The 17,172-nt window shown below is 38.0% G+C and overlaps 1 protein-coding gene across 4 annotated transcripts in view; it reads right to left on the bottom strand.

Annotated features, from left to right (window-relative positions):
• Positions 1–1,737: 1,737 nt before the first annotated feature.
• The window catches only part of ATP8A (ATPase phospholipid transporting 8A1), a 305,670-nt gene continuing 290,235 nt past the window's right edge, over positions 1,738–17,172 (bottom strand). For all 4 annotated transcript variants that reach the window (XM_068227251.1, XM_068227249.1, XM_068227247.1 and 1 more), the window contains one exon: positions 1,738–1,950. In XM_068227251.1, the coding sequence (XP_068083352.1) occupies positions 1,853–1,950 (98 nt within the window). In that variant the 3' untranslated portion in view covers positions 1,738–1,852. The remainder of the gene's footprint in view (positions 1,951–17,172) is intronic.

The raw sequence follows: 17,172 nt of genomic DNA, 5'->3' as shown, positions 1-17,172 counted from the left end.
TTTATCACTTTAATAATGTTTTGTTTGTCAGTCTGCACAGAGCAGAAATTGGCATGGCATCTGCTGAACTGCTTTGTTAGGTAATGATGTCATTGTCATGTTTCCATTCAATCAAATATGCCTGTTCTTTGCAATTACTCATCCATGGGATGGGCCAACAGCCCCCACCCTCTCCCAATATATTTATAGAGTCCAGCTGTAAGATCTACCATATTTCTGAAAGCCTGTTATGGACTAATATTTCAGTACTCGACTGTCATTGAGCAACATTGTATGCTTGTATTGGTATTCCTGATGGTACTACAATAGTGCCGACAAGTATAAGTTTTGTTATTCTTGTATGTTTAATCTTTTTTGTGAGTTCTGTGGTGGTAGCCAGTACGTTTACTTTTGTGAAGTACACGCGCAACTAACCTCTTATAGTTGCGCATCAAGATACTATTATTATTGAAAGATAGTGTGCTGTAATAACTGATAGCTTGTATCCAAGGGATAGGATTAATCAACATTCTGTTTTAGTGCATATATCACCAATGTCTTCAGTCAATCCTGAAGTGCACAACAGTGACAGAGGAGAAAGCTTTCCTAACTGATAACATGCAATTATAAAACAGTCTGCAAGTGTGTGGTATGAAGCACATGTAATCCATTAATACACATTTCAAATTTCATACACACTTTTATTATGAGTATCCTTGCCACAGTTTGCAGTATGAGACATCAGCAATAAATAAAAGCACAGAGAAAAGTACGGTAACCAAAAGAGTTTGGACCATTCTTTCTTCACTTGTAGGCAAAGAATATTAGGCCAGTAAATATTATTCTATAAATACATACTCTCTGTAAGCAATTTACAGTTAAATCTTTCTACCATACAATCAGTTCCAGAAATACCATTTACATATCAAACCAATATCCTGACAAAAAAAAGTTGTTTGGACCTTTTATTACAAATCTTTCAAAACTATTTTCATGGAAACACCCTTTTTGGGGCATAATTTTGGAACATTCTATAAACTTAAATAACTTAATAGTAGGCTAAATAATTCCCTCTATGCAATATTCTTTTCCTGTGACAAATAATAAGAGCCCTTGGGATTTTATTCAACAACTTTTATTACAAAAATATTTAGTGCAAATCTGCTCTTTAAAATGTATACCTTATGATGTTCAGACTTTACTTGACCTTAAATCCATTTTCACATTCTAATTTCAATATCCTCTACAGCAAGTTAAGCATACATGATGGGACTGTAGCATACACAATTTCAAAGAAACAGAATGTAGCAATTAATTCATAAAATGAAAACCATCAGCACCGTAACATAAAATATACCATATATAAAAACAGGTGACTAAATTAATTTTGGTGTAATGTTAAAAGATTTTTTCATGCTCAAACAAAATAATGAGGAAATGAAATGGCAAATACAGCACTGCTCTTTTATACCCTGTTTACCTTTAAACTGCCCTACCCTCCCTCTCACCCTGAGATTCATCAAAGAAGAGATATCAAATCAATTCTTGGTTACTATGACATTCTCAATGCAATTTTTCCCCTATTACTCAAGAATAGACTGACCAGCAACATTCTGGAACCACATGGAAAACATCCTCAGACTTTCAGGTACTAACCAACCAGCAGATCATGTTGGTTTCCTGATCGGCTGTGCCCGACTTGTATTTATGTATAGTATAATTATCAATGAAGATCTCTATCATATATATACACATACATCGACTTACCAGGCCTTCTTTTTATTTATATAACAAAATACATGATGTACAATTTGGGCCAATATTCTTGGCAACAACCATTTCCTTTTCCCAACAGCCACAGTGTATTTAGGCTTCACATTCCCCCAGGCTTGGGTAGGTTCGTGTCGTATGCCCGGATCACTTCTGACTGCGTCACTGCCCCACCTTCTTCTTGAGAAAAGGCGAAACCATCTGTACAGTGGAAAACAAATGTACACATTCATATCACATTGGTTGAAATCTTTGCTCAAATTAGATGTATGTACCACTTGTAGAAGAATATTTTACTTTTAATCACTTCAAACCTACAATGTTGAGTTTCAACAGATTGATCTCATTTTCTATACTACTTGTAATGTAGCAAAGAGAAAGATTTAGGAGAATATGCATAATTTCAGCCCATTGCAGCTGAGAGAATTTTTTCTTTAAGGTCCATTACTTTATTATGAACAAATACCTCATGATTATGAGATCTTCGAAGTAGTAGAAAAAGTTTATGCAGAATGCAAATTGTAACTGAATAAAAATGCTTCATTTAGGGGCAGCAATTATCATGGTAATCAGCTCAGGATATAATTACTGAATGTGAAAGCTATCTTATGATCTGTATTACTATAATACAGGTGTTTAATAGTAATAATAGTACAGAAATTAAAAGGGCTGAACATTGGGAAAGGTACACTGGAACTTACAGTGAAGTAAGGTATTATCCCAGCAAAAGCCAATGCAATATTACCATACATTGTTTTCCGAACAAAGTCTTGAAATTTAAACAAAGCAGCAATGAAATATATAAATAATAATAAACAAAATAAAATAATGAGGAAATAAAATGGCAAATACAGCACTACTCTTTTATACCCTGTATAACTTTAAACTGTTCTACTCTCCCTCTCACCTTGAAATTCATCAAAAGAAGATATATCAAATCAATTCTTGGTTACTTCAATAACTGGTTCTTCAAAATAGGACCACTTGGGCAAGGCAGCAGTGTTAGTGTTTGTTTATCACAGTGGGTAGAGGACAGCGAGGTGAGCAGAGAGCATGTTCGTAGACCACATCTAATCATCACGTTCATCTCAGACTACTGAGAAGACAAAATTCTAGAAAAGAATCTGCTACAATGCAAAAACAACTGCGTGAATTCTCAGTGGAATGCGAGCTGATCATTCACGGGTAAGTGGCATTAAAGTGAAAGGAACCACTGTACCACCAAGGACCAACCAACTGAGGAGTTATAGATTTAGCACTCTACTGTACCCAGCAATAGAACCAGATGACAGAGCACAAGCAGTACTTCTTGGCATGACCGAGTGCAATTGTATTTTAAATACGTAATATAAAAGATAGAGAATTGTAAAAGTATAACTCTTCACAACAATTCTCAATTTTATCTTCTAACTCTAATTTTTGTGCAATTTAATTCTGCTAAAAGAGGTTTTTCACACATTATTAAGTGATATGGATCTCATACAATACTGAAATGTCTACCAAAGTGTTTTCTTTCAGACTAATATGCAGCATTCTGCATCAAGGCAATGTCCTAGCAACCTCAGTGTCTTCTCATTTAATAACATTTTGTGATTAAAAGTAAAACACTTAGGCTTATGTTTTAGAAATGTACTTGAGTTTCATAATCCAAGTTACAAAATATTACAAAAGTTACCCAAATGCTTAAATACAGCTAGAAATTCAGTATTACAAAATAACATGGACAAATACACATAAGATACTGACAATATTTTTAGACTGTTGCTTGGTGAGCAAGGTCAGTTAGTTTTACTGAGAAATTCATGGATGAGATGTAAAATCTAAACATATACACTGAGTTTAAAAATGCCTTTCTCTTCTACAAACAGATGTGCAATGGAAAAAAGAAAAATCAATTTTTTTAAAAACAATTCTTTATAAGGCACAAGTCCAGTATTATGAAATAACAGAGATACAAAAGCCTTAGTCTACCTCCAAAGGAAGATATGTGGGAGAAAACTGAAATATTAAGGTACGTACAAGAAAACCTGCCAATGATTGATTTATTCACCCAAAAATCCATTTATACCAAATCATTTTTGCAGAACACATACCAATATAAATCCACAATCTACCTACTAAGTAGAAGCAGTATTAGAAGGAAGAATAGCAAGTAAAATTTCTAGAAAAATAAGAAAATACTGAAGATCTAAATAAATAATAGTAATAATAATGTTATTTGTTTAACATCCATTCTAACTGCTAACAAACACTTTTGCCTGCAGGAACTCTTTAAACAAGCTGGAAGCAACAGTAGTTCTTGGCATGACCGAGTGCAATTGTATTTTAAACATGTAATATAAACGATAGAGAATTGTAAATGTATAACTCTAACTTTAATGTTTCTTTTTAGTTTCTCACATGTGTGGTTAAAGGTAACCAACAATTTTCAATTTTATCTTCAAACTCTATTTTTTGTGCAATTTAATTCTGCTGAAAGTTGTATTTAAACACCTAAACCAGGATCAATCTTGACATTTTGGAACAGAAGGCTAATGATTAGCTGCACTGCTAAAGTCAGCCCAACACAAGTATAACTATCAGCTTCTTGGATAGAAGTTGGCCCAATATATATTTTGTAATTCATTTTTGAGTTTCTGTATGGTACTGAACTGGTAAGTCATGAACTATGCAGTTTTCATCAGCTATACAACCTCTGTGCTTACCCTACGATATTGTAATGGTTGTAGAGTCCGCCATGCTAACTCACTACACGCTGGGGGCGTCTCCCATCGCCCCACCCCCCTTACGCTCGAGCGCGCCAATCCGCGAGCAACACTCAAGCGCTGGGCCGGCCCTTCTCACTTCTATCCGTGGTCGCGCCGCAGAAGACTACAGAAACGACTGGAAGATTAATCTGGAGTCTTCTGTTTCGCGAGGTTCCTCGATCCATCGAACATCCGGACGATTCTAGAAGAACCAGCGCAGGTATATAAGAGAGGAACGACCTGCCTGGAGTCAGTGAGAATTGGAGAGTGAGAGTGAGTTAGTGAGTGAGTGGGAGCGAGATTAAGTTCGCTGGAGTGCAGTCAGTGATGGCCTGGGAGTGTGCAGCCTGATGAAGTATCTGCCTGTGGAGCCGAGGACTCGTTCCTGTTTTCCTGATGTCGTGTGTGTGTATCCCTTGAGGCTGGCTGCTGGAGGAGAACCTGGAGTGTTCTGGAGCAGCGAAGAAGGGAACACTAGGAGATGACGTGTGAAGACTGCGGAGTTCAATGGGTTGAGTGAACAGCGGATACTATCCCGACCTGCGAGGCTGACGTGTAGGGTGTGAACCGTGACAGCGCTAACGAGTTTGACTGAGTGGCTGAGAGAATGTACTGTAAATAATCTATGACTATGTGTGTGTGTGTGTCATTGTAGATGGAACCCAAGAAAAACTAAAGAGAGAGAGTGCGCGAACCGTAAGTGTGTAAGTGTACTTGTGTAACTTGTAAGCTTGGCTATCATCTCTGTGTGTGTGTAAATCTGTAGTGGTAGTGCTTAGTTAATAAATCTTAGAAATAGGTTGCTACCAGGTGCTGTACTCATTTATTTATCTACCCCGCCAACCCGTTACAATATTCTACACGATTATAATGCTTTAACTAGCATGCTTAACGGTAATCCAGTTATTGGTTTTGTATGCAAGAGCCTCAAACAATGTAGCATAAATCTAACAAGGAACATTTGCAAAGTGCCCGAGTGAAAATGGTATAAAACCAAATACAGTGGAAGGTTCAGATGCAATCAATACTTTTTGTACCAATTTAAGCTGCCCATAGTGGCAATTATACATATTCATGAGCCTAGATAGATATTGGTATAATAATGAATATGACTGGAAACTGTGCTATAAATAAGGATTATTCTACAATGCTAATTGATGCCATCTTGGCCATTAAAGGCTCCACCCAAATTGTTAGAAATCATCTCTATAGTACTGCATATGAGAAGGATTAACTCCAGAAAACTCCTCATGGTTACATATTGAACCCATGACCTTTGTGCCCTAAGAATTTTAAGTATGAAAGTTACTTCATGAGGCCCCATGTCAATGGTAATGAGGAGCTTGAACATAGTCTTGTTATCACGGAAGCAGCACGTGGCCAGGGGGTGGCTACCTTCATTCCCACGCTGGGATACGTGACGTCATCCGCACGTGTCGGCAGTGGAAGGATACAGAAGGAAGTTTATGTTGAATAAATATAATTAAATGAAAGAATTAGTGGTGAATGCAATATAATGATGGTTCTGTATTTATCTTTAAGACAATTGGTCTTTAGTAAGACGGATTTGAGACTGCTAAGCCATTTCTGGGGATTATTTCAGAACGGCGCATGTGTCTAGCGTCCCCATGCGAAGTCAATAGAAAAGTAGTGCCTATCAAATGAGGTCTTCTAACCAGTTAATTTAATGTGCATACATTTTAAAAGTCCAGGAACACTACCGATAGCCATGTAGCAAGTATGGGGTTACATCCAAAACTCTTTTAAATACGGTTCATTTAAGTCAAAAAAGTTACGCAAATTTTCTTGGCGGCAAAGGGAAAATGCCTGGAGAGAGGGGGTACTGTCTATAAATATAGAAGGGACGCCATGTTGAAACCCCTGCATTTTGTATCGTGAGGCTGAAGACAGAGGGTTGAACTGCTCTGTAAATCAATCGACAAAGTAGACTACTGTAAGTAAAACCGACAGATTTTAGCCGATGTGGCTAGGGTCTTGACTCCATGTGGAGATAGTTTTTCTTTGAGCAGAAGTAATTGTATAAAAAGGACGGTCAAGAAACCAAAGACGTTTTTATATATTTGTGTGTGGTAAGGGAAGTAATTCGTGTGCGGGAAATAAATACTATCAGTCGAGTGCGATCAACAAAATCAACAAGTGAAGGGTAATTCTTTTTTTAAAAAAAAATGTTTTATTCCAGGAAAATAAATAAATATTATGATGTACAGCCAGAAATGTAAAATGGCTAGATAAGCGGCGGAAGGTCATGGGTGAGCCGAAGGATGGAATCCGACGTCAATCTAAGGTAGGTGCCTTGCCATCTTACCACCTACTATATCTTGTTTTGTGATGTCAAACTTATGTGCATCTGAAATGGGTTTTTATGACGCAGTTGGTCACCCCTATGTTTTTTGGCGAATGTCAAAATATGATGATAGGTCATTTGTTTTATTTTCTGCTTGGATAAATTTAAAATATTGCGAGTGCCATGTGACATGTAAAAGTTATTAGTGACAGTTTCGAAGTGATATTACGTCCAGAGTAGATCGTCAATTTCTGTGAATTTATTGCCTATACTTTTGTGATGTTAAATTGAGATAATTTTATCTGACATAAAATTTTTCTGTTTGAATTATGACATAAGTGATGCAAGAAATCCATGGTTACCCATTTTCAATCGAGCGGAAGCGTGCTGTCGGGTGAGAACTGTAGAGTGGTGAATTTTGTCACGAAGTGAAACGTTATTCTATGTCCATTTAAACTGTGTCTGACTGACAATAAAAAAAAATAGTAGAATTTTGACAGTCACTTTGGTGAAAATCCAGTTTTGAAAATATGAGATCATTATGCGAAGTGTTCATTATTAAAGTATTTGTGCGTATTATGCGTCGTGGATTCCAAATATTTTACTCCATTTCTTTGTTAGTGAGAGCCGTCGAGTTGAGGCGGAGTTCAGAGTTGTCGTACGAGTTGAGATAGGATTTGTGAATCAGGTGATTGGAAGCCTGTAAATGTGCCGGGATATGTATAAGCCCGAGGGAGATTTTGTGTAATGTTTGGGATGGAAAGTAGAACTAGAGAATCCATGTCTGTATTAATTTGCGACATGTACAATTATTGTAGGGGATTTTGAAGTATAATCTATGTGCATTTTGCTGGTCAGAAATATCGTATTTGTTTAATTATGTTGGCGAAGTTAAAGGTTTCATTCTGAGAGGCCAGTCAAGCAAGACGAAACAGATGTTTCATATCACAGCAGAGCGGGGATCGTGTCTCAATGCCGTCACCTGATAGGAGTTCGCAGCTCGAATAACAGAACGTGCAGAGTGTGTTACGCATTGAAACGAGATTGCATTTCTTGGCAGTGGATATCAATAATTACGGAATCTAGTTGAATTTTTCATCCGGGAATAACATGTGTGTTATTAGATACTGTAAATTTGTTTAATTGAGATTGTAATGTACATTTGAGACCACGAACTTAGAGTATAATGAGCGAGGTTAGCCAATTTCAGGGTTGTCCAAAATATAGAGCAATGGTAATGATGATTGTTTTGTTTGTGAGGGGCGCACAAAGCTTCACGGAAATGTTATGACAAGATAGGACATCGTAATCGGTTTACATTGTACGGCGAGTTACTTATGGTTTTGAACTTAATTATCAGGGTTATCCAAGTAGTAATAATGGTTAGTATTGGATTAAATTAAAGTGTGATGTCACAAAACAGGATAAATACTGGAAATAAGTGATGTAAATTTTTTCCAGCTACCGACGATATACATCCAACATGATTTAAAAAAATGAATTATGTCAAGACTTGTGTAGTGGCTTGTGAAAGAAACCATTCGTCCGCGGAGATAGAATTTGTTGTTCATTAAGATTTCATTAAATCATTTAAATTTATTTAATTATTAAATTCAGTGGAAACGTATTTTGAAATAACTTTAAATCAAGCGAATGACTTGAAGATGCACTCTGGAAATCTTAGTTTATTTTTCTGGGGAATATGTAAATGTTAACTTAACGATTAAGGGGACATATCTGAAGGTAATGGATTTTACTGCCACAAAGTATTGTGAGCATTGTTGTTGTTGTTGCATTATTTGACTTTGATTGATGGAGCAGTAAATATGCTGGGGTTAGTAAAGTGGAAACTTTGGTCATCAACCGATGTAACTTAATTGTGTTTAGCCTTCAGCTTAGAAACTTGGATGGTCATGGGATCATCAACCTCAGTAACTTAGAGAAGGGCCCTTAGAGAAGTGGTAGCCCTTACCACTTAAAAATTAGACCACACATATTCTGGTTTCCCACATTGAATTTATCCTTATTGTTTATAATATCTCTGAAAACAAGATAGACAACTGCTGTCCTTATCCCTCCTGATGTGATGCATGATTATTTTCAATGGATCCTCCTTTGTTTTAGCTTCAATTTCTTTCTTGACATAATTAAAAGAACATGCTTAAGCAACAGCATCATTCAAAGGCTCATAAACAGGCTCAACATCAGTAGTTTCCTTCAAAGGTATTTGCATCAGTTCATCATCCTCTAGGATTTCAGTGATAGTGGCATCTTTAAGTTTCTCGATCAAAGTGAAAATAATGTTTGCAGTTTTTCTTTCCTCCTCAGGTATTTCACGTGATGAAGAGGTTAATTCAATCTGGTGTGAAACTTCTAACATCTTCTTTGCATCAATTATCATTGTACAAGATTCAAACACAAATGCAGAGTCTCAGAATTCACTAATTACAGATCACAGTATACATTCAAAAATGAAAACAACTACTTAGGAGTCTGGCAAAATAGCGTTCAAATGCACTGCCACACCACCATGCTGCTGCATACATGGATTATTATTTATGCCTATTTAAAATAGATGAGATAAATGCCCACCAGGCACTTTGTGAATGTTCTTTGAAAGGAGCATGCAAGAAAACTGTAGATCTACTCATTATGACAGCAGTCAGCTTCCAGTTTTTGCATATTTTTGGTGAAGATTGCATTTTACCATATTTTAACCTCTTAACATGAAAGCCCGAGTATACTCGGGGTTTTATATATTTATATCAAATAAAATCCTGAGTATACTCGGGAATGTCGCTCATTGATCGGTACCTAATTTAAAAGCCCGAATATACTCGTTTCTTGTTGTTTCTCAATATTTCCACCAGATGTTTATGAAATTATTACTTTAGGGTCCTATTTTTGCCAACAGATGTCTCTGACTCAACCGTAGTGGATGTCGGTGACTCAGCCAGTTCCTTTTTGCGGCTTTCCTGTATTTGTTGCTATCCAAGTGTACTTTGTCTGTTAGGTGAAAATGGAGAGTGAAGAAGAGTTTGACTCTGAGTTTAGTGAGTCTGATAGTTCTGAAGAAGTTTTTGAGGACAGTTCAGAAGAAGAAAGTGGTAGTTCTAGTTCATCTGATTGTGATATTGTAAGTGCCAGACAGTGGTGTGAAACTGATACTTCCGGAACACTACCACCTGCCCCACCACGTTTTCCTTTCAAGGCTAATCCTGAAATACATTTCCAGCCGTGTTGTGAGGATGTTATACACTATATTAGTCAGTTCATTGACGATGATTTTATAGATATTTTGGTGACCAAGGCTAACAGATATGCAAGACAGACTAATGCTCCGGAATGGAAGGACACAACAATTGATGAAATGTATCTTTTTATCGCGCTGACAATACTGCAAAGCATTGTAAAGAAACCTACATATCAAATGTATTGGTCCAAGGCATGTATATTAGCTACACCCATATTTCGTCAACTTCTTCCTTTTCGAAGATTTCTTAACTTGAAGAGGTACCTACATTTTTCGGACAATAGTACATATGTAGCAGAAAATCATCCACAACCTAAACTAAACAAAACATGGCCTATCCTGAATCACATGTCTATTAAATTTGGAGCTGTGTGTACCCCGGAAAGGGATGTGACAATTGACAAAAGCTCGCTGCTGTATGAAGGACGACTGGGCTGGGTCCAATATCTGCCTCTCAAGAGAGCCAGATTTGGTATGAAAACATTCATGCTGTGTGAGTCAGCTACAGGTTATGTTTGGTCCCTGATCATATACATGGGCAAGGGCTCTAAATTTGATGATGACTACAAACATCTACCCATGTCATCACAAGTTATGACACTGATGAAACCCCTGCTGAATAAGGGGTACTGTCTAACTGTGGATAACTATTACAGTTCTCCCCAATTGGCCGACATTCTGATTACCAATCGCACAGATATGTTAGGCACTCCAAATTTCCGGAGCATGAAACTCAAGAAGGGCGAGACTGCAGCATTCCAGCGAGGTAAACAGACTGCAATAAAATGGAAAGACAAGAGAGATGTCTGCATCCTATCTACCATCCATAATGCAGAAATGGAAAGGCGCGGATGACAGAAAAAGGAAATTGTGAAACCTAAATCTGTGTTCGTGTATAATGAAACAATGGGGGGTGTTGATAAAGATCAACACCCTGCTACTAACCCCCTGCCACAGAAGAGAGGAAAAAAGTTTTAAAAGAAGAAATTTTTTCACCTCTTGGAACTAGCAGTATGGAATGCTTTTGTCCTCTTCAAAAAACATGGAGGAAGGACAAATGCTCTTGACTTTCGTGTGGCTGTTGTTGAGAAAATGATTGCACAACATCATAGAGAGGAATTTTCTCCGAAAGCAGCAGGTCGTCCTTCAACAAAAGCAACCCCAATGTGACTTATTGGCCGCTATTTTCCTTCGGTGATTCCTCCGACGGATAAGAAGCAAAACCCAACAAGGATGTGCAGGATGTGTAGCAGTGAGCGCGATGCTAGAGGGAAGAAGGCACGGAGGGAATCCAGGTACATGTGTAAGGAGTGCGATGTAGCATTGTGTGTTGATCCTTGTTTTAGGGCATTTCACACAGCCACAAACATATGAACAGTATTTAGTGTCATGTTGTATTACTTGCCATGTGTTTAGTGCTGTGTTATTTATTTTAGAACCTGTAAAAAATATCATGAGTATACTCAGGATTTTAAAACAGGAACTTTTTGGTGGCTTATATTTAATTGTTAAGTTTGAAAAATGTATTTCCATTGTTACCACTGTCATTAGTTTTCAATAAATAGCCCATTTTAACAATAAAAAATTATGTAAAAAAATCTCAATTTTGTAAATAACTGGTATGCTAAGAGGTTAATGCATATTTATACAGAGAATTAAAGGTTAGCAAGGAATGGGAAAGGTCTTCGGTCTGTATTCTCTTCAACATATAACACAGAAATGAAGAATTTGTGATCAGCACTATACTTTCTTATTTTTTCTTGAAAGCGGGCTGATATCCATCACCGACTTGCTAGGCCTGTCATGACTTCAGCAGAGCCCTGTTAGCTGCCATCTTTTTCAGAATTCCTCTAGGGCCTTCACAGCTACCATACTAGTCTTGAGGCACTCACCCCCACAGGCTATTTCCTACTTGATGACTTTGCCCATTTCCCATGGTGTGGACAAGGGGTTGGACTCAGAGGCCCTAAATAGTGACCACAGCCTACTGGTAACGAAACTGAGAACAATGAACGAAAGGAAGAAGACAGAGATGCAAAACAGACATATCAAAATATGGAAAATAAAGGAGAAGAAAACCAAGGAAAAAATAAGATTGAACTTACCAACAGATGACATGAAAGCAGGAGAGGAGGAATGGGAAAGGTTCAACAGGACATTAATAAAACTGCAGAGGATGTTTGTGGGAGAACTAGTACCAGGAAAAGATTCAAGGAGACCCCATCGTCGAACGACAGTATCAAAGTGGCAGTTGGGGAAAAGAATAAAGCTTTTAGAGTGTGGTTTTAACAGAGGACAATGGACACAAGACAGGAATAAAAGACCAAAAAAGGAAGAAGCTAAAAAGAAAAAAATGGATGGAAAAGTGGACAAACATGATGGAAGAAGACAGCAAAGGAAATAAAAAAGTGCTGTAAGAAATGGTTGAGAGTAAGAGGAAAGGCATGAGAGAAGATGTTCTGATGTTATAATAATAGATAAAAATGGAAATGAAGTGCAGGAAAAAGAGAAACTCAAGGAATGTGAAAGGAGTATTTTGAAGATTTACTAAACCCAAAAGGATGCATTGAGGAGGAAAGTAAAAGCAGGAAGGAAGAAACACACAAAAAGAAAGACTTAACATGGGGAGAAGTGGAGGTGGCACTAGAAAAGATGAAAGGAGGAGAAGCCCTAGGTTTAGATGAAGTGAGTATTGAGATGGTGAAGGCTGCAGGAGAGGTAGGGAAACAGTGGCTTTGTTGTGTGTTGAGAGTAGTATGGAAGGAAAGGATGACCCCTGAAGACTGGAAGAAGGGGAAAATCATACCCATCTTCAAGAAGAGGAATAGGAAAGATTTTAATAACTATAGGGGAGTTACATTGATATGTCATAGTGCAAAGGTGTTTGAGAAGATTCTGGCAAATAAAATCGGAAAGAGAGTGGAAGAGAAGTTGAGAGAAGAGCAATATGGCTTCAGATCAGGAAGATCCACAGAAGACCTTATATTTGCAGTAAGACAACTTCAAGAGTATTATTATGAGTGGGGTAAAGATCTACTGATGGCCTTCTTTGACTCTGAGAAAGCATATGATCATGTGTTCAGAAACAAGGTATGGGAAACCTTACAGAAAAGAGGTGTTGAGGAGCAGATAATAGAAAGAGTGAGGGAGATGTACCATCAGAGTGTCAGTTGTGTGAAAGTAGGAGAAAGAACAGACTGGTTTGAGCAAAATAGTGGATCAATGGTAGAGTATCAGCCTCCGGATCCCAAGATAGCGGGTTCAAACCCGGCAGAGGTAGTCGGATTTTTGAAGGGTGAAAGAAAGTCCATTTGACACTCCATGTCGTACGATGTCAGCATGTAAAAGATCTCTGGTGACACATTTGGAGTTTACCCAACAAAATCCATTAAATCTCAGCCATAGATGCCCAAAAGAGTTTCGGTTTACTCAGTCTCCCATCTAGTAGGCCTAGAGTAAAACAGAACATCAAAATTGACGAGCAGACAGCCAAATGGTGTCTAATTGAAATGTCTGCACATGGTAGCTCAGGCCGTACGATGATGATGATGATGATGATGATGATAGTGGATTAAGACAAGGAAGTGCTCTGTCACCTTTGCTCTTCACTGTAGTAATGGACGAGCTAATGACGAAAGTGGCAAGGAAAATTGGGGAAGGAAACACGAAAGTGATGATGTTTGTAGATGACTTGTTAGTCTGGAGAGAAAAGGAAGAGGATATCCAGGAACGGTTAGATGCATGGGAAGAGGAGGTGAAACAATATGGAATAAAATTAATGCCAAAAAGAGTGATGTAGTGATCACAACTAGAAAGAAGGAGAGGGATAATGCTTGGAGGGGAACAGCTTAGGAAGGTAGAGAGTTTCAAGTACCTGGGAAGTATCATAGAGGGAAGTGGAAGAAATGATAAGGAAATAATCGAGCGTGGAAGACAAGCAGGAGTATTTCCTGAAAAGTGTCAGAAGCCTGGTTTGGAGCAAGGATGTCCCTCAGAGAAGCAAAAGGGTGACATATGCAGCAGAAACTTGGGTAATGAGGCAGAGAGCCGTAACGAGAATACAGGCAAGTGAAATGAAATTTCTGAGAAACAGGATAGGAGTGACAAGAATGGATAAGATGAGAAATGAGAAGGTTAGAGAAATAGTTAAAAAGAAAAAAGAGCCACTACAGAACAGAATAGAGGCATCTAGACATGGTACGGACACATGAAGAGAATGACAGAGGAAAGGATACCGAGGAGGATGCACAAAATGGAGATAACAGGTAAACGGCCAAGAGGAAGACCAAGAGACAGGTGGATAAAAAGAGTGGAAAAGTGTGTACAGAGAAGAGGAGAGGACTGGGCAAGAGTGACGAGGGAGAAGTGGTGGGAAGACGAGAAGAGATGAAGAGGCTTATGTTCCAAGCAGACCTGGCCAAGAGCTGGAAACTGCATATTATGATGATAATGGTGACTATACTTTTTCTGGTATAAACAATCAAAGTTCTGTGATAGTGAAAGTATCTCATATACCAATTTTATTAGTAGGCTGACGTAACCTTGGAGAAAACAATATTCTTTTCTTTTACCATAATTCAATTCAAGTTTTACTATTTATTTATATACTTTTATCAGAAGCAACATAGTAGTCCAGCTCCTTGGCTGAATAATCAGTGTACTGGCCTTCAATTTAGATGGCCCCAGGTTCGATTCCCAGCCGTGCTGAGGATTTTAACTGTGTATGGTTAATTCTTATGATTCAATGACTGGGTATTTGTGTTCGTCTTGATACACTTCCCTTTATCTTCATACAACACACTACACTACCAACCACAACAGAAACATGAAACAGTGAATATGTCTCTCCACATAGTGTTGGCATCTGGCCATAAAACTGAATCCAATCCATATCATGTATCAACCCAATTAAATTTTCGAAAAGGCCAGGAAGAAGAAGAAGCAATACCATAGTAGTATGTAATACTCAGAAAACGAATGCTGTAATCATCGCTCTTCTGAAGCTCTTGTTATCTGTGTATGTATGTACTTGCGTACGTCTGACTGACTGACCAACTGATTAGGTTCTTTTACTTAACAACCTTCCTTAGTCTCAGTCTAGTTGTTTTATTCATCAGTCTACAGACAATTTTAATTCAGCCTCCATGCCTCCCTATCCTGTACCAACCTTAACCTTTCCATATCTATGAAACTGCTGCAAGCTACAACTATGATTTGTAAATGGTCAGGTAAGAAAGCTAACAGCAGCAATATATATACGAATAGGAAGGGTTCATGGGTTGAATAAATATATTTTCTCCAAATGGCAAAGCTGAATTTCAGCACTGGCAGAACAACATCAACGGTTTTGTTCAAGCCTAAAGCCTGTGCCTCCTACAATGACAACCTGAGAAAGGACTTTACTGCTAGGTGCCCAATTGGTTGACCTCCAGATTTCTCGAGCCATGAACTCTGTCCTCAAACTCCCCAAGCAACCTAACCCAGTACTCCTCATAACCATGTATAATCCTGGTCTCCCAAAAAATCAACGCATTTTAAAAATAAGCATTCAATCTTCTATAATCCTAACTCTACAGTACCTGTGATCTTCCAATGAAACACACCTACTCCACATCCCCTTCCAACTCTGTTCCCTTTGAACACAATCGCTGTAAGACCTGCCATTTACCTATACCCAGCACCACTTTTACCGATATGATCACCAACAAGTCTTACCCCATACAAGATTGTCATGACTGTATTTCATCCAACATCTATCAACTCCAATGCCGACTCTGTCCAGCTTTCTACAATGGTTTAACTACCAACACACAACTCAAACAAACATGTGGCCACCACAGTACCTGTACAACTCTTCCCATCCCTACTCACACCTGGCACCATCAAACCACATTTGGCGATTGTTTCACATTTAAAGTCCTAAAATATTTACCTCTATCTTCCCACCCTCCTTGCACTTAGAGATTCCAAAGTTGGACATCAACTGGTGTTCAGGCTCAGAGAAGCACCCCCCTTTAATTCCATACTCATGTCTTGACTATATACTTGTATATGAAGACCACTTCCATTCTGATCTATTCTCTGCACTATCTCTCCTCTCCCTTTATCCTAAAATAGCATCTTTTGGTCAAGAATGATCACTTTCATTCTTATTCTATCTTCCACTGATGAAGGCTGCAGCCAAAAAATCTGGACCCATGTCTTTCTATTGTGTCTTCTATCCATGCAGGCTTATATGATTAGTCGCTGCTCTCCATCTATTTCCTGTATAGTAGAGTGTTGCATTGCCAGGATAGTTTGTTCTGTACATGCTTATAATCCAAAGTACTTTTATATCAAAGCAAATTTTCCATAAGAAATAATTGAAATGCAGATGATTCATTCCAAAACCCCAAAATATATATTGATATAAAATGATCCACGGTAGAAGCAACTTTCTTAGATCTTCTAGAACACGTGGCCTTTACCTTGATACTCTCAGGACTCCTTTCATTGTATCCAGACCCTGTAGTTCTTCTTTAATATTGCGCAAATAGTTGAGGCAAACTTTGTGTAAACTCTTGGGATATCAGGCACTTGCACACTTTGTTCGTACTTCTTGATGATTTACTTAACTTTCACTATAATCATCTCCTTTATACCAATTGCTCTTCAACTTTTTTCTTCAGGGGACCCATTGCTGTAGTAAGTTAGGCTACTAAATAACAGTTGCTACACTTGAATACAAATAACTTTATGCACACACTTGATTACAATGCTATAGTATACAGTAAAGTACGTATATGCTTGTATGGATATTGACTATATCATCAAGGCATGGTGATCCTTAGCAGACAGATTAGTACTACTCGTAGTGCAAAACCTTGCTCATTTATTGGGTTAGAATTCATTAAAAATTGTTGCCAGTCTTGCAAAACACATTCAGACCAAGTTGCTCACAATCCAAGGCTTTACTATATAATACTACTCTAATCCATTTGACATGTATCTTTGCCTTGATCTACCCCAACATTATTACCCCCTTAAATTTGGCACCGCAACCATTAACTCTGCTCAAGGGAGATAGGGTCACCTTTCCTATTCTTCCACTTGAGTAGTTCCTGTCTGGCACGTCCATG

The sequence above is a fragment of the Anabrus simplex genome, chromosome 4 (genome assembly GCF_040414725.1).
Source record: "Anabrus simplex isolate iqAnaSimp1 chromosome 4, ASM4041472v1, whole genome shotgun sequence".
NCBI classification, from domain to species: Eukaryota; Metazoa; Arthropoda; class Insecta; order Orthoptera; family Tettigoniidae; genus Anabrus; species Anabrus simplex.
This window is presented reverse-complemented; position numbering and strand designations above follow the sequence as displayed.